This window comes from Arvicola amphibius, chromosome 6 (assembly GCF_903992535.2).
Source record: "Arvicola amphibius chromosome 6, mArvAmp1.2, whole genome shotgun sequence".
NCBI classification, from domain to species: Eukaryota; Metazoa; Chordata; class Mammalia; order Rodentia; family Cricetidae; genus Arvicola; species Arvicola amphibius.
The window spans coordinates 3,822,501-3,841,142 of NC_052052.2; the positions used below are offsets into that span (position 1 = coordinate 3,822,501).

The window sequence follows — 18,642 nt, forward strand, 5'->3', positions numbered from 1 at the left end:
TATTCATGCGACATGCACATGGCATGAGTTTGACCCAGCACCGTATACTATCGGGTGTGATGGCACACACCTGTAATCCCAACATTGGGAAGTAGAAGCAGGAGGATCAGAAATTCAAAGCCCACCTGGGCTACATGAGATTCTGAAGCTAGTCAGTCACGGTCAGCCCTTCCAGGAGCCATGAGAGGGAAGGCAGATGCTGAGTGCTGAGGCTACTGGTCGGTCTGAAGTACCTGGCTCCTGGTGGCCCTGCTTTCTCAGTGGTCAGAGAAGATGTTGCAGGGTCAGAGCTGAGAGGACCCATTGGAAAAGAGCTAGGGAGTCGTCCCTTCAAGAGTCGAAGCAGGAGCCTAGAGCATGCGTCAGCAAACTTCTATAATAGGTGAGAGAATGTTCTAGACTTTCCTGGCTATGGTCTCTGTCGATACTACTCAACCATGCACCAAGGCAGCACTGTCCCTCAGCAGACGTCTATGAGATGATTCAACTAAACTTTGTTCACAAGAATTGGCAGCAGGCTGGATTTGGCCCTGTGGCTCCAGCTATAGGAACTAGCCTCCAGCCCAGTGGCTTCCTAAACTGAGGTCCCCCTGGGCCAGAGCATCAGTGATACCCACGAATGCTGGAAATGCCAATCTTGTCCCCCATCCACATCTAGGAATCAGAAACTCCCGTTTACCCCATCCCTTGAGCCCTCCTTCCCAGGCCAGACAGTGTGTCCTTGTAGAATTCTGTACTGTGAACCATCCTTGAGGGCCATAGTTCTGCAGCTGGTCTCCATGAACGTCAGGGCTAGGAAGGTGTGTGGAAGGGGGCCCAGTCCTTTCTGCCAGCCTGTGAGGACCCCTTTCTCTCATCCTCCCCCATGGCTTGTAGTCTGGCACTTTTATTTACCCTTCCCTCATGGATGGGCCCCAGTGACCACTCCCAGCAGGCCTGTGCCTCCTGACCCTTAGCCCAACTCTGCACCGTGGTGGTGGCATGCACAAACACACACAGGTGACTGGTGGGAATAGTGGACCCTGAGGGGCTTCAGGGAGGCGTTCAGGATCCTTTCATCTGGGGAGCTTTTGCATAATGAGCCAGGAGACCTCAGTATCAGCCACACCCGGGCTACCTCAAAGCTAAGGTCTGAAGTGAGCTTGTGTTCCAATAAGGTTTTATAAAAATCATTAGCCTCCGCCGGGCGGTGGTGGCGCACGCCTTTAATCCCAGCACTCGGGAGGCAGAGGCAGGCGGATCTCTGAGTTCGAGGCCAGCCTGGTCTACAAGAGCTAGTTCCAGGACAGGCTCTAGAAACTACAGGGAAACCCTGTCTCGAAAAAAAAACCAAAAAAAAAAAAAAAATCATTAGCCTCCTCGCTCATGACAGCTCCACACTGCTTTTGGTGTCTGTGCTGTTTCCAACAGGCATGTGTGCACATGCCCCTAACTCAGATGCGACCTCATCGGGACCTCCAACAGGCCACGCTGGCCAGGATTAAATAGTGTTCACAAGTGGTTTTGATTCTAAGGGAAAGGAAACATTGGGCAAACAAAAACGAAATGGGCTATCTAGCTAAGTGTCACCTTCCAATTTCAGGGGTCACTGTCACTCCCAAATAACGCTTTGCCTATGGCAGTGGGGCCCTGTGAGTTTGAATCAGGGACCTTCATCTGGGCCCTTGGGAGGCCAGGGGCGTGGCCGTTACCAAGGCTTTCGGGAACTTCCACATAGGTAAACTGGACAACCAGACCCACATGCAGGCAGATTGATGAAACTGCCTGGTATCTGGGAGGGCACCCCTGAAGCTGGGTGAAGGAGTTCTCAACGTGAGTACCCTGGAGTCTGGGAGGGGCGCGAGTGTGGTCTCTCAGCAGAAGGAAGAGGTGGCCCAAGCGTGTAAGCACAACAGGCACAGCACAACCTAGCGGCAAGAGCAGGGAACAGGGGCCACTTGACAAGGTGCTCTTTGAAATGATGCCCTGTGGCCAGGGGAGCCAGGGGAGTAGAGCTGAGAGGGATTCCGGAGCAGCTGGGAGCTGACCAGGGCTTTAGGCAAATAACTGGTGACTTCGCTCAGGGTTGGAAGTAGGAGACTGATGGACCAATGGAAGGACGAACAGACAGAAGGAAGATCTTGGTAATCATCCCCTTCTGCTGCTGTAGCAAATGACCACAAATTTAGTGGCTTCAAACAAATGTTTTTCTTACATCAGGGTGCTGGAGGGTCTGGCGCTCAGGAGGGCATAGCTAAGTGCAGCTTAGCACCCATGAGCTGCTGGCCAGCTGCTGGCCAGAGCCAGGATTCGTGGGAAGGCCCAACTGGTGAAGAACCAGCTTCCAAGCTCACAGGGTCATCTGAGAAGTCACCTCTTGGTAGTCCTTTGAGCTGAGGCCTCAGCCTCTGCCACAGGAACCTCTACCACATGGCACCTTGCTTCATTAAGGCTGGCGGAGGAGCCATCTAGTAGGGCAGCTATTACAACCCATGCCATCCAGTGATAACCCATCTCCTTAGCCACATTATCCTGGTCAAGATCAAGTCACTGGGTCCAGCTGTGCTCAAGGGGAGGGCCCTGCACAAGGAAGGGAAATTCCAGGATCCAGGGGTTATTGAGGGCATAAAAAAATTTCCTAAGTATTAGGGCAGCACAGGGAGCTGCTGTGGGGTGGATTCTTGAGCCAGAGGGACATAAAGTTCAGTTCCCGGGAGAGGGGACAGAGAAGCCACAGACCCTTGTGCCTCATGTGAGCAGTGGGGTTGGGTCGTGCGGTGGAGGGACAGGATCCTCCACAGCAAACCCATTTGAATCGGTGGGCAGTCTGTCTGAGGCAGCGTGAGTAGCTCATCAGTCTCTCTAACCATCACCTTTTGTCTCTTCGTTTTCTTTCAGAATTTCCCCTCTGTGAAAAAGCAAGCTGGTCTGGGTAAGTGAGGCCCCATGTATCCGGAGTCAACCACGGGGTCCCCGGCTCGTCTCTCTCTGCGGCAGACAGGCTCCCCTGGGATGATCTACAGGTAACTCACCCACCCAGGCCTCCTCCTGAGAGCAGTTCTTCCCCCGAGGAGGAGTCCCTGAGGCAGCCACCTTACCCTGGAGAAAGGGATAAGGACTCAAGCGGGGCTCACAGAGTTGAGGTAGACAGGTCCTCGGAAAAAGAATGGAAGCTTTCAAAGCCTATATAGAGACTTTCTGGATGACACTGAACCAGAATAGATTCGTTTCTGGTCCCTGATCCTTGGAAACCTTGTCTGAGGCTACCTGAGCGACTCTATAGTGCCTGGAGCACCCGCCTTGCTTCTGTTACTCCTGCTGGGCACATCGCTGCACAGTGGACTCTAGTATCCCACCTGGCTCTTTAGGAGCTCGGGCATTTAGGGGGCGGCTCTCAAGGCGCTCACGGGCATTTGGGGGCCGGCACCTGCCCGCTTTAGAAAAGCCAACTACAGCAGAACTCCTATATTATAATCTTGACCTTGTGTGAGCCAACCTTTCTGAACCCCAGGCCTCCTGTAGAGGGCGCTGGTGAGAGCCGCTGGCTGCAGACCCAACATAGAGCCCCAAAGCCTGTATCACCGCCCTGAAAGACCATGACTGGATAGAACCCCAACAGCCTAAATATTCCGGGAATTCAGACCTTTCTACATAACGGCTGGAGCCTGAGCCCTTGCAAGTATCTGCGGAAACCAGTGGGAAGAAAGAGGTGTCTGTCCTGGGGAGGGCCCTAGAGTCTCAGGCCATCCTGTCAGGGTGTGTTTTGGAGCAATTCTAAAGCAGATTGTAAAGCATGGTCTAAAGCTTATTAAAACCCAGGCGCCCACTCAGAGTCTGCTGTGGACCCATCCATGACCAGATCAGGCTGCTGCAGACCTCTGCCTCACTGGCCACTGGGTGGCGCTGCTGCAGAGCATTTGGTACCCAGCTTGTGCGTCTGGCAGAGCCTGGTCAGCTAGCCTGGATGGAGCCAGGGATGAATGCGTGGCGGGTGTGGGCTGCGGGATATTGGTGGTGATGCTGAGCTTGCACCTGGCTGTGGTTGATGCCAACTGCGTACCGTCTCTCCTTCTTTCCTGCTTTCTTCCACTGCTATCCGAAGTACGCGATATGGGAGTCCCAAAAGGCAGCTCCAGTTTTACAGGTAATCATCCTTCTCCTCCTCCCCTCCTCCTCTCAACCCTGAAGGCCAAAGGCAAAGGTGTGCTAGGGAGGCCTGTGCCCATCCCAAGCAGGGCGAGATGTAGGTTGGCACTGCCTCTAATGGCATACTCTACCCGTGTGTCTCAGTGCTAACCACGGAGCCTGTGCTGTACCCTGGTGAGAGCATGTGGTCAGGTTAATTGCGTGTGTTCATCGACTGAAGACTGCTTTGATTTGACTAAATGGACTTGAGATGTATGTTCGTCTCTCGGTCACATCCATTATTAGGGCTTCACTTGCCACTTAGGCACGGCTCTCAGCGGTCGAACACTTGCCCAGTGTGTACAAGGCTGTGGGTTTCAGCCTCAGCATGCAAGGCTTAAAAAGAAAAAGGACATTTTTCAGTGTATGGGCCGTTTCCTATGGCCGTGGGTCTGTGCTTCCCCTACTGGGGGGAAGGATCTATCTGTCCTTCCTGTCGCCCACAGATTTGGGTTTGGATGGGCTGATAGATATAACTTGCGGCGCCTTTAGCTGCTCCGAAGGCTTGTACCTCCGTCGGGTGTATGCGGTGCGATTTGGATCAAGGTTGGGGTCACCGTATCTCCCTGATGGAGAACTAACTGGAAGCCAGGATGTGGTATCAAGAAGCCCAGGCTCCTCTTAGGCCAGTCTGCCCCTCCCCGTAGACCGCCTCACCCTTACCTACAAAGCAAAGAACACACCCAGAAAACATTCCCTTCCGGGAAGCAAGGTTGCAAAGCTGCAGAAACCTGCAGGCAGTTGGCTCGGCTGCCTTGGGGCTGTGTCAGGGAGCTGGCCACCTTGGCAGCAGGACTTTTCCTGCCATCATACCTTAACCTGTGGGGTTAAAGGTCACTGTCCCGATCTGGGGAGCACATCCCAGAGGCAGTCCTGTGGGGTGTTGGGATGCGCCAGAAGTCTAGACTCGTGTGCTGAGTCAGCGCTGGTTCCTCACGTCGGCGTCTCCTTCCCACGGCCTCGGGATCATGACCACGCCTGGGTTCATGGGCTAATTTGTGCCATTGTCCCTAAGTCTCGTTCCTTACAGGGAACTCTGGGAGAAGAGACTCTGGTTTGACTGAAATGTTGACTGGGTAAAACTTTGCCTGAGCTTGAGCCTGCAGACACTTGTATGACGTCTGTGTGACGTATGAGGAGCGTATGACATTTGTTCTTGAAGGAGCTGAGTAATAAAACCAAGCTTGTACCTTAACCCCATCCTCAAGAGAGCCTGCCCACCTCTGCCTGGTGAGCAGGGGCACAGAGAAACGGTCTGAGAAGGAGCCCCAGTAAAGAACGGGTGTAAGTAAAACTGTAGTGAGCCGTGCACAGTGCTGGCTGACTGAGGTGAAGCTGTAGTGAGCGTGCACAGCGCTGGCCAGCCCTCGGACCAGGAGCCCTAGGTCTTTCCTGTCCTTTAGATCTCCGGTAAGTTTTTCCACATAAGCAGTCAGGCACCACCTCTGGTGGTGACCTCAGAGAGCCAGGATCTTGGTTCATTGAGCAGACAGGTGCCACTCACTCTGAGACACCTACATCAACACAGTGCTGGGCATGGCCATCACAGAGCTGGTCACATGACTTAACAATGGCCCTTTGATGGCAGAAGTGTTTGTGACAGGGTACTCTATCTGTCCTGGCTACCAATTGAATAGCTCTCAGATCAACGAGGGAGTAAAATCCTGTATAAAACGCAGGTGTCATCAGGTGGTTAGCGTTTTTCCTGCTTATGTGTGTGTGGGCTGACTGGAAGTGTCTTCTCCGGGCTGTGTGAGGGACCTGTCTTGTCTACACGCTGCAGACATCCTCCTTCCCCACTAGCCGGGGCCTACCCCCCAGCACGTTCTTCCATGGAGAAGGTGCCAGAGGAAAAGGAGGACTGTGCAGTCTCCTGCAGCTGGACTTCAACAAAGGCTGATGATTCTGCTCAGGCTCCCACAGCCAGAGCAAGGATCTCGGAAAGAGGTCAAAGGGCAGAAGAATACATCCCCCTGACAGTGGGAGGTGCCACAGAGCCACAGTGAGTTAGTGGCTTTTTTTCCCCTTGCATTTTACCTCAGTCTGGTGCTGGCCTCAGTGAACAATCCCAAAGCTTTACCTGAAGCTCAGGTCAGGAGATGTGCTGGGAAGGAAGCCTACAGTGCCCCTGCCAGAGGAATGGGCATTGTGTGCCCAAACAGATCCATATACCCACACAGGGTATGTCCCAGAGGAAGGCAAGAACACCTCTGTGCGCCTCTTCCCTGTGGCAGTGACCACACGCCACGGGCACCCTAGCTGTCCACTGCAGCCACAGTTTGGAGTGAGGTGGAGCAGAAGCTATGAGCCATGTGTCTGGCATTCAAATAATAGCTTAGGAAAGAGCTGCCCGTGGCTCAGAAGATCCGTGCCTCTGACACAAAGGCAGCAGATGCAGCAAAGGCGAGACCAGGGGAGAGGGCAGGACCCCCACCTCACGCTGCGCCCCAACCTTCCTGCCAGGTATGGGCACTGCCAGGCTGCAGCTCTGTGCTGCACTTCCTGAGCTTTTAGGGGAGAGGCGCTCGTGAATAATTCAGCCTCTTCCACAAGATGAAAACTCCCTAATAGAAGCTAATGGACTTGCTGCCTCCGAAGCCGACCCTTGTGGGACTCTCTCATTCACCAATTGCTTCTGACGTTCTACAGTGACACTCCCTAATGAAAGCGCCACCGCACCTGCCGCTTCCTTAGCTCCCTAATAACTAGACTGTGGCCTTTTAAACAAGCAGCCACCCCGCGAGGCAGGTGAGTCGGATGAAGGGATGGATGTGGCAGCCACCATCTGAGGGTTGCTGCCTGGACGCAGGCATCCCCAGGAACTTACATGATAGAGCTGGGGTGATGTCTGGGACCGCTTCCGGCTGATCAGAAATCAGACCATCCACGTTTTTTTTCAAAGCAGGCAACCTTAAATAGCCCATCTGGGTGCACTTGAGGTAACTGTGCTGGATGGAGGAGGGTGGGTGGGCTCCCACCTGGCTGCACCCACCATCCTGCAATCGATCCTGCTTGCTGCCTACCCTGTGCAGCGCTGGCCTGGCTATCCTCCTGTCCGCCAGAGACCCACCATCTAGCTCGTGCCTCGCCGGCATTACCCTTGATTAAGATTTGCCATTCGTGCCTTGGGCTTTCAGTGCCATCCGCGAGGTTTGTGGCTGTCTGAGAAGTCCATCTAGGAAGCCCGTGTCTGAGGAGCCAGGGTGGCTTATTCAGGTCTTGGTTTGCTGGTGGTTCTTGAGCGTGCGCTGTGGGGATGCTGGGTGTGCAGAGAGTTGCAGAGCCGCGCCTTGGAATGGCGACCACTTCTCTGGGTCTCCACTTCCGAGGCTTCCGGCTGGTCTCTGGCCTCAGGACGCAAGTTGCCATTTGACAGAGAGATAGGGCTTCTTTCTGGCCCCTTGTCGGCTTCGGTGGTTGTTGGCAGACAGACCCTAGGTCGGAAGCTCCAGGTAGAGGGTGAGCTGGGGAGAGAGGAGGCAGCTCCTGCTGGCTTTAATGAGGTTAGCATTCTGTCGTCTCAGTTTTCCGCGTCACCCTGTTAATTCAAGTGGAGTCCCCTGAGCCCCCAGCCGACAGGAATAGATTTGCAGAGACAAACCTTCAAGCGAGCGGAATTAGCAGATCCTAGTGGGGCGGGGGAGGGAAGGTGTCCGTTCTTCCAGAGACCTGGTGGGGTACAGGGATAGAGCTCCAGACCGAGAGCCTCACTCTAGAAGTGGCTAAAATGCCGCACCTCAGAGGTCAGAGGTCACTGTGCCCCCTCTGGAGGCAGGAGGAGCCTTGAAAGTGGGCTTCCTTCCTCACTACTGTCTCACCTGGAACCTTTTATCTGAGAACCCTACTGTAGTATATTCATCCCGAAGAAAAGCCCAGGATACAGCCCCAGCATGAGGGAGTCCAGAGTGGTAAACGCTGTCCGTCTGCACTTAGATGCCATAATCCAGGAACCATCTACCCATATCTGTATAACCGTCCTCCTCTGGGTGGCCCAGGCTCCTTCCCAGAGTTAATATCCTCTGAAGCTACATACGCGCACGCTACATACGCGCACGCACACATGCATACACGCACACGCACACACTCACAGACAGGGATTATGGACCCTCTGTCCTGGGCCACCACCCTCTCTGAGTTCTCTTTAGATTGCTGGTTATTCACCTGTAACAGAAGACTCTGGGTCACCCCCATTCCCCCGAACCTGCATTCCCTCACTGGTGGCTGTGCAGTCGATCAGGGAGGTAGAAGGGCCCTGTTCTTCCCTGTCCTCTCCTGTTTCCTTCCATCTTGTCGGGAACGCATGCGTTCTCCATAAAGGAATGTATTGAGTGTCCATCATTTCCTAGTGACGTTCGGTGCCTGTGAGGCTCATTCCTCTAGTCACTTGGCTGCTCTCAGGCCTACGTCACCCTCCAGCTTAGAGGGTAGACACTTCTCCCCACGGGTGTTTTCATCTCCAGTGTTATCGTGCACACCTTTGGGGACAGTCACCTGTCCTGTAAGGTGCCCTCCTGGCTACACTACAGCAGCCTGGTGACAAGCCTCTGCCACCTCGCAAGTACCTGCCTGTGTGGCCATGAGAGGATCATCCCACAAGGGACCCTGGCAGCATCTGCAGACCCCTGCAGACCCCAGGCACTTTTGCAAGCAATGTCTTGAAAGGTAATGACTATTGATTGCGACCTGGCTTGGAGTGCGTACATCTTGCCCACTTTTCGGGAAGAGCTCCCAGCTGTAGCCCGCCCAGCTGGCCCTCTCTCTCACCCCAGAGAAGAGAGAGCTGGCCTCCGTTCCATACAGGGCTGGCTGCAGGCCACGCAACACCTCCAGCACAGCTTCCCACTGCTGCCCTGTGCCTACTGGAGGAGGCAGTGGCCAGCCTGCGGGAGGGAGAGGGAGCCTGCCCTGCCACCTGTGGGTTGGGTTTCAGGTCCTCATTCCTTAGGATGTGCCTCATCATGAACTGGAGCCTTTTGCAGCCCCCAGACATATCTTCCTAGAAACACAGGGCTTTTGCAGAGCCCAAGCCCCATCTGTTTCAGTATCCAGAGACCTGCAGATGGTACCCCACTCCCACCCCAAAACTGTGAGCAGTGGTGAATGCCAGTCCTAGTGTGGAAATCGAACCTCCTACCACAAAAACATCTTTAAGTCAGTGCTAAGCCTGAGTCAGGAGCCAGTCAGCCCCGGTGCTACTACAGGGGCATTGCCACTAGGGCTCAGCTTGGCAAGGCCCAGTAAAGCCTTGGCTTACCTTCTAGAGGTCAGAGCCCCTACTCTGGGTTTCATGGGCACCGCTGGGAACAGGAGCAGGCAGCTGCAGAGAGGCAGAACAGTCAGGACAATTAGGAAAGTATCTGCACAGAGCTGATAAATGCCACACAGGAAAGGGGTGATGAGGTGGGGAGCCACGCCCAAGCAAGGCTCTTACCATGTACAGACAGCACAGCGCCTGCTATGCTCGGGACAGAAGATCCAAGATCTGGCAGATACTGCCTCTGTCTCTGTCTCTGTTGGTCTGTCTGTCTCTGTCTCTGTGTGTTTGTCTGTCTCTCCCTCTCTCCCTCCCTCCCTAGGATTCCATCGTCTATTGGTCTTCCCGGACCCTCTTTAAGCCCCTTCCCTAACTCAGATGCACATACAGTGGCTATTCCAAGAAACTGCTGTGAACTAAACCCCGTGCTAGGCTTGACCAGTGCAAACCTGAGTCTTCATATAAAGATAACTGCAGGGAAGCTCTTGGTTCCTGCAGGTGACCCCCACCCGCAGTGCTCACACAGGCCCAGCAGGGAGAGGAGACCCAGGCTGGGTAGACTTGCACAGAGGCATCTCTGGGCCCTTCCTCTGGCCCCCAGAGGGACCAACCCCAACCCAGGGCCACTCAGTGCACCCCTAGATCCACCCAGTAGCTCTTCAGCTCCTTCTGCCTTAACCAAGCTTGCATTCTCCCAGGCCAAGGGTGGCACCAAGCTGGTTCCCTTCTAGCAGAGGGATTCGGGGGCTCCCTGCTGCAGCTGGCCCACCTTCCAGCTGCACCTTCTAGTGGCACTTCTGGGGCCACCGTGCAGCATCTGGGCATCAGTGGTGCCGAGGACAGGGGTCAGGATTGCAGACCTCTGTCTCACCTATACCTGCCACTGTGTCCTTACGTGAGTCGTAGACAGAGCAGGATATGGCTCCCTGTCCTTCCTGCAGCCACTGTCCTCACTTGCTCCTGCTCCTGAAACACTGCCTGCAGGAGACAGTTGCGACTATGTCCCTTCTCCCTGGGACACATGGTTCTTCCAGCCACACCAGTGTCCACAGCCAAGGCCACCATTCATGTCCCAGTTCCCTTTCGATAGACACTGTGTTGCTCTCGGTCTCTGAGAGTGTGTTCGTCTGGGATGACTCTATGAATGGTTCTGGATGTTTAGCTGTGGAATTTTACACTCCCAATAAGCCCATGTCCCCTGCCTCCTGTCCTGTACCCATTACAAAAGCTCCACGGGCTGTGACTTTCTGTCATGAAGCACAGAGCCCTCTGCTGGTGTGGTCAGACTTCAGCAAGCAAACAGCACACTGTGGGCCACCCAGTTCCTGTCTCCCACGCTTGAGAACAAACACAGCCTCCCTGAGCTGGGCCCCTGGCATGCTGGGTAAGGCGACGCTGCAGCAGGAGCCCACCTAAAGCTTGCTTCTGTGGCACGTGTACCTTGTGCTTCTGCCCTGGGACAGCGTTCTGCCTGGGTCCAGCCGGTGAGCCCCTTACAAGAGCGCTGTGATGTGGCATCTCAGCCGCCACCAGCCATACTGTCCTAGGGAGTGCTCCTGGACTCCCTTTCTGCATGTGCCCCCCCCCACCAGTTACACTCTGCCACTTGTGAGTGGTGCTTCCTCCTGCTTGCAATCCAGCTTGGCCAGCTTCCCTTGCAGCTGCTGGGGCAGAGGTGGGCAAGCTCATCCCCCAGAAAGCACAATTTTAAGGACAAGAATCTCAGGCCAAGGGTGTTTCCCCAAGGACTCAGGCATGCCCTGGTGGTAATTCTCCTTGAAGATTGTTACCTCTGCATCTGCTCCCTGCCCTCCAGCCAGCCAGTCAGCCTAGGGCACCAGGGGCTCTGACAAACTTTCTAAACTAAACGACCACCACTCGGCATTTCCCGTCTGGACAGTGGCAACTCCAGGTGGCACCATGCTGTCCATGACGTACAGCGAGAGTCTGCGGAGCGTAAGCAGCAGATGCCACTCAGACTGGGCCCTGCATCCAGTCCGCCAGACAGACACACTGGAGCTGCAGCGGCTGAGGGAGGTGCGGGCAGCCGCCCAGGCCAGGAACATGGAGAGCTTCCTCCGCATGCACGGCCTTTCCCTGGACGGCTGCACCGCCCAGCGCACAGGCATGAAGTATCGGTAAGGTCTGGGCTAGAGAGGTGGGTGGTCAAGGGGTCCCCGGGTTATCCGAGGAGGATTGCAAGGTGGTGCTGCACAAGAGAGGGATACCGAAACCAGGGCCACGGTTTTATTGTGACTCTGGGTAAATATTTTCAGTTTGGAAATTTCCAACCACATAGAAATGACTCCATGAAGAAACTGAAAGTCTACTGTAGTCCTAGATGTCCAACAATAAGCATTACTGGGTTCAAAGTTTTGTTTCTCTGAGTGTTTTCATGGCAGGGAACTTGGCTGAGCAGGGAAAGCTGTTTCACTTGTCTCTGGCAACTTCATGGGGCAAATTAGTCAGTAGGGGTTGGCTAAGTGTGAATTAGTGAGAACATTTCATGGGGCTGGACAGATGGTTCAGCAGTTAAAAGCCCTGACTGTTCTTGGAAAAGATCTGAGTTCAGCTTCCAGCACCAGAGCAGGGCAGTTCACAACTGCTTGTATCTCCAGTTCCTGAGCATCTGCCACCTTTTGGCCTCTATAGGTACTATGTGCATGCGTGCGTGCATGCATACACACGTGTATATACACCCACCAAAAATTTACAAATAAAATAATTTTTATGGGACTTGAGAGATAGCTAAGAAGTAACAAGTACTGGCTGCTCTTGCAAAGGACTGGGGTTTGGTTCCAGCACCCACCTGGTGTCTCATTAGCATCCGTAACTCCAGTTCCGTGGGATCCAGTGCCCTCTTCTGACGGCTACAGGCAAAACACGCAAACACATAAAATAAAAATCTGAAAAAGTTTAAAGGAAAATACTTCAACTTGCCATCTCTAATACAAGCCCATTCTGGAAAGAAAACCCTGGGTTGTGTTCTGTGAACTGAGAAATGTGTCCCTCACATCCAAAATTGGACGGCATCAGCAGATCACCTCGGAACTGGCTGCAGCCAGCTATAACTGCGGAACTGGCTGCAGCCAGCTATAACTGTGGTAACAAGGGCTATGGAGTAAAGGTTCTGTCTGTCTGGATGACCTGCACATAGAATAAGTTTTCTTAGACTCTCAGAACATTTCTGTGTAACACAGGCTTCCTTGTGTTCAGCACCCGGGACAGCTCCTGACCACAGCGCCTGAGGGCCACAAGCAGATTATGTGTCTTTCCCGTCTGTGACCTCCAGAGCCAGTGGGTCAAAGGGAACTGTCTCCTCCAGTCCTTGTAAGGTCGCCAGTGTTGCATATACAAGGTGCCTATCAAATTAGAATCTCAGGTAGACAGCAAGTGTATGTTTTCGTATCAGTATATCCAGTGCAATATTTGGCACCTACTTATCATAAAAACTTACATCTTTATCTGAAGTCACATCTAACCCCGGTTCTTAGGTTTTAGTTTCAGGGTTTGGCTGTTCTCCACTGAGTGGAGGTCAGGCTCTCTCTTTTATCTTCCTCTCTTGTGGACTATGTGTTTGGTCCTTTGGGCCATTGTTTGAACATATGGTTGTAGTTTAAAGAAACAAAACACTTCTGGTGGTCTGAGACAGCAGGATTTTGAAGGCTTTGTATTCTAATTCCGCTGTGAGGGAAGGACCCTTGGCCAGTCTGTGGGCGGCCATGACTGAGCTTATGATCATGATGGAAATTGCTCAAGGGGGAGACGCTGTGCCTTGCTTTGTTTTGTGCTGGCTGCTCGTGGGGATCTCGCGTGTACGAATGTCTGCTAAGAGGATACTGGCACCAGACCCTGGGCTAGACCCCAGAGATCCTGTATGAACAAGAGGAACAAGGGCCTCGTCCTTATGCCTGCCACATCATGGTGCAGCGAGGCAGAAGACGAAACAAGATGCATACGAGACATTTCAGTAGCACCACCTCCCCTGAAGCCATTAAGGCAGGGTGCATTGTGGGGGATCTGTGGCGGTGAGGCTGACGTGAGGAGGTCACATGAGATGAGGGTCCTGAACAGTCGGAGATAAACCCCACTGGAGGACATGGTGGAACCGTCCGGTCCCATCGCAGGAGGCGAGAGAGGAGGAGGAGGAGAGAGGGACTGAGCTGGGGAGAGAAGGTAGAGAGCGCTGGGATCGATGAAGTGGGGAGGAACTAGACTGTGCCTTCCCAACTCTGAGAAAACCTCTCCTTCCTCTGTAGACAGTATTTGTGATGATGGGCCTGCGGTGGGCTTAATCCGGTCCTGCCACCAAATGTTATATATTCCCCAAACCTCAGAAAGTGACCTTATTTGGTCACCTTGTAGGTCCCGGCCACCCAGACCCAAATAATCACACAGAAACTATATTAACTACAACACTGTTTGGCCTATTAGCTCAGGCTTCTTATTAACTAAATCTTACATCTTAAATTAAACCATTTCTGTTCATCTATGTATCACCACAAGGTTGTGGCCTACCGGTAAGATTCCAGCGGCTTTCTCCTTCAGCAGCTACATAGTGTCTCCCTGATTCTGCCTTCTTTCTCCCAGCATTCAGTTTAGTTTTCCTGCCTAGCTCTATCTGCCCTGCCATAGGCCAAAGCAGCTTTTTTATTAACCAATGGCAATAAAACGTATTCACAGCATACAGAGGGGAATCCCACATCAACAAAGAATGAGAACACAGATACAATCCAAGGAATGTCAGGGAGTTCCCACAGCCACCAAACGCTGAGTAAAGCAAAGATCTTCACTAACACCTTTGGAGGGAGCACACCCGCTGGCTCCTGCCTACCAGCTGCCTGGCCTCCAGGCTGTGAGAGTCAGTCCCTCTTGTTTGTAGCTTGTATGCAACACTCTGCTGTGTCAGGCTCAGGAAACTAGCAAAGATGAGATGATATGTCTCTCTGCCTGAGGCTCCAAAAACAGTGTACAGGCTGCATACTGGGTCCATACCATGTGGGCTTATGTCCTAGGAGACAGCCCAATCCCCAGGGAGGAAGAAGACCAGAAACAGTTCTTCCATAAGCCGGGAGAGAGCTGTCTCACCCACAGTGCCCCTGATATGTCCAGTGACCTCAGTGTTGCCGCCCTCAAACTAGATGACTGTGCCAGCATTCATTAAAGATCCTAGCAAATCATCCTTCCCTGGTGAATGCCTCTCCGCTAGTAAGTGGGTAGAGACTAGGTTAAAGTGTTGGCCTTAAATATTAATATAAAAAGACAGGCACTGGTGGGGGCACTCTGGAACTGGCTATCTAAGAATTGAGTGTCCCGTTAGCTCTGTTGAACCTGTGAGGTGGGGAAAGCTTTCTGTGCTCAGCCCTCACCACTAAAAACAAAGGACAGAGAGCCAGCAGGACAGCTCAGCCGAGAAAATGCTTGCCCTGAAAGCACAAGGAGCTGCATTTGATTCCCCTGAACCCTTGTTTAATAAAATAAAGTAAGATAGACAAGCAATCATGGTCGTGCATGCTGTCATCCCAGTGCCGGGGAGGTGGAGAGGCAGACCTCCGTGGCTCACAGCCAGCCAGACTAACTTATGAGAAAGTTCTAGAACAATGAGAAACCCTGTCTCAAAAGAACAAAAAGGATGAGACGTGAAGTTGATCTCTTGCCTTGATGCGTGTGTGCACACGCCCACATATGCACATGCATGCCAAGAAATAGGAAGGAGAATCGGATGTTTGGGTGTAGCCAGCCCCTCTCTATGAGTATAGGAGAACTCTCTTAGCTCCCTTCCTATCCCCACCTGGCTGCTACTGCAGGCAGCTGGAAGCCAGGGTGCAGACCCTGGATCTGCCGGCCGGATGAGGCTGTTGCTTCTTTTCTTCTCTCTGTGGTTCCGAGAGTGAACTCAGACTCCTCGGTGGCCCTGGTGGTCCTCCTGCCTCTAACTTCACTGCAGGCTCCTCTCACATGCTCAGTGCTGCAGGCATGAGTTCCTTCCTCCTGCGTTCCCATACTCGGGGTCCTGCACCCTCAGGTCCCTCTTCATGGAGCTCGTCTCCCCAACTTGTCACGTTGCCAAGTCCCTCCCCTCATCAGCATCAAGGTCGATCCCCAGAGAGGCTGTCCTGAGAAACCTTCTAGCCACTACTATAGGCAGAGCTTCCCTGTCCTGACCGCCCACTCCCAAAAAACCCACATGGAGACTTAATATAAATTATAAACATTCGACCGATAGCTCAGGCTTGCTACTAGCTACCAGTTACATTTATGCTAACACATATTTCTTATCTAGGCTTTGCCACATGGCTTGGTACGTTTTCTCAGTACAGCATGTCCACTTGCTCTCTCTGGGTCTGCTGGCAGCTCCTGACTCTGCCCTCCTTCTTCCCAGTCCTTAGTCTGGTTGTTCCTCCTCTGCTTCCTGCCTGGCTACCAGCCAATCAGCTTTGTATTAACAAGGACAGCAACACATTTTCACAGTGTCCAGGATTGTTGCACAGTGCACTACCTTCTCTGGGCTGCTGGCATCATGCCTCCCACCCTCTCTGTGGTTAGTTTGCCTGTTCACCTTGGCCACTTTACTCCTGGGAGAGTCTGCACCTCTGTAAGCACAGGACAGTGCTGAGTGATCCTAACACATCCTCCAGAATATTTACTGAAGCGTGACTTTTTCTTGCTGTTCCCTTGAAGGGAGTGAACAGCACGGGGAGCTGAATCTGGTGACAGAGAGCCCTAGCCCTGGGCCAAGTGACCTTCAGTCACCTGTAAGGTCAGGAGTCCTAAGTCTTGCCTTTCTGCTTCCAGACCCAGAGCTGGTACCATAAGCCAGGGAGCCTTGGCAGGTTGCCACCCTAATTGAGCAGGCGGTAATTTGCTCTGTCAGCCTGCAATCACATCTCGCCACAGGAGGTTTCTAGGAAGAGCTGGGAATTCACATGTGTCTTTTTTTAAGGTTTATTTTTTATTATTCATGTATATGAGTGTTTTGCCTGCCTGTATGTATGCACACTACATGTGTGCTCGGTGCCCATGCAGGTCAGAAGAGGTCGCTGGATCCCCTGGAACTGGAGTTACAGACAGCTGTAAACCAACATGTGCATTCTAGGGCTGGAGAGATGACACGGGGTTAAGAGCACTGACTGCTCTTCTAGAGGATCCCGGTTCAATTCCCAGCACCCACATGGCCGTTCACAACTGTTTGTAACTCTAGTTCCAGGGATCTAACACCCTCACACAGACATACACACAGGCAAAACACCAATTCCCATTTTTTTAAAAATGTGGGTACTTGGAACCAAACTCGGCTCCCTTACTAGCAAGTGTTCTTAACGGCCGAGCCATCATCCCAACCCCCTCCATGTGTATCTGTCAGGACAGACGGGAGGGAAGGCACTATGGCTAGACAAGGGTGAGCACCTGCAAGAGGAGCTTCCTCGCTCCCCCACGACTGCTAGGATGGGGGAGATTAGAGCTGGGTGGATTAAAACGTGGCCCAAGTCAGGCATTGAAATGTAGGTATCGGCGGGGCGCAGACCTCCCTGCCGCTGCAGTCACCCTCACTCTTCCTTGGCGTGTAGACGTGCCATCATGGCCCCCGTCATGCCGTCTTCCCCTGTGTGTCTCCAAATCTCTCTCCGTAGAAAGGCCACCAGTCATTGGCTTTGGGACCTGTGATAGGTCGTTTTATAGCAACTTGACACAAGCTAAAGTCATCTGAGGGGAAGGAACCTCAATTAAGAAAATTAAGAAGTGCTGGGATTAATTAAAGGCATGCACCACCACCACCCAGCCGGAAGATCCTGTTTTCAAATGCAGTCTGCTTCACAGGTGCTCAGGATGTCCTTGCATCAATTTATCTCCGGTCCCAAAGGCAGAATCCACACCTTTAGGCTATAGAACACCATGGAGCATCCTTCTATGTTGATGCCTTGGAACTCAATTACACTTGAACTTATATATTAACATGAAAGATAAACACCATGTGACCAAGCAAGCCGCTTGGCCTCTCGGTGTCCCAGCTCCCTTCTTTGCAGTGATGAGACGAGCAGGCCTGCTTTTCATCCCACACGGCTAGCTTTATACCCGAAATAACAACACACAAATTGTATTCATTTAAACACTGCCCGGCCCATTAGCTCTAGCCTCCTACTGGCTAACTTTCAATATCTTGCTTAACCCATTTCTAATAATCAGTGTAGCACCACAAGGTTGTGGGTTAACCGGAAAGATTCAGCATGTCTGACCTGGTGGCTGGCTTCATGGCGACTGACCCAGAGAGGAGAGGCATGGCAATTGCCTCACTTCCCTCTTCCTCCCAGCATTCTGTTCTGTCTACTCCACCCACCTAAGGGCTGGCCTATCAAATGGCCAAGGCAGTTTCTTTATTAACCAATGAAATCAACACAAAACAGAAGACCCTCCCACATCACTTCTTTAAAAGCAGAACTATAGTCACAGCCTCGGGGAGCTGTCCTGAGCATCTGTAAGGCTGTGGAGTAACCGTAGCTCCAGGCCTGGCTCCTGCAGGAAAGCTGGTTCCATCCCCACCTCAAAAGGACCTTCTTCACCTCCGGAACCTACACTGCCCACCAGACCCCAAATCTCCCACTTGGAAATGCAGCTTAACACCATACAGACATACTTCTAATAGATGCCAAAGGAAGGGAGGTAGAAAGACCAGGGGGCCATTCTGGAAGAACCAAGCCAGGAATGGGAACTGAGAGCCAGCTGGCAAGCAGGAAATCCCACAGCTCAGAGCTGCCCATGGCCTGTGTCCATGCTGGCCTGCCTTTCCTGGCAGCTGCCACCACAGAGGAGCTGGGTGATCATCTCAGGTGCCAACAACCAGAGACCCATACCTCTGTGGGTCCCCGACCTCTCCAGCCCCAGCTTTCACTGCAAGGTCACAGTGGCAAGAAATGGGAGGGAGGACCAAGACCTCACATCTGTGCCAAGTGGCTACCTGGAAACCAGCTCACCATGAAGCAGGTCCCCCCTTAGCCTGGCTGCAGAAATTCTGGCACAGCTGCTAAAGGCAAGTGTTCTCTTGCGTAGATGCCCAAAAGATTTACCCCTAAGTGGCTCCCCTGATGGGGCAAGGCAGGGCCAGAGTCCTGCTCTGCACTGACCCTCAGAATGTTGACTTTTTAGCGCCCAAGCAATGATGCTGAGGGTGAAAGAGCACCCAGTGTATCATCAGGGCTGGTGCCATTGCCCGAACTGAAGCAGTGATG

General features: G+C 52.9%; 1 protein-coding gene across 1 annotated transcript in view; it reads left to right on the forward strand.

Annotated features, from left to right (window-relative positions):
- The window catches only part of Kcnab2 (potassium voltage-gated channel subfamily A regulatory beta subunit 2), an 88,905-nt gene that overhangs the window by 37,385 nt on the left and 32,878 nt on the right, over positions 1 to 18,642 (forward strand). The window contains exon 2 of the mRNA XM_042055249.1: positions 2,878 to 3,002. Within this exon, the coding sequence (XP_041911183.1) occupies positions 2,926 to 3,002 (77 nt within the window). The 5' untranslated portion in view covers positions 2,878 to 2,925. The remainder of the gene's footprint in view (positions 1 to 2,877; positions 3,003 to 18,642) is intronic.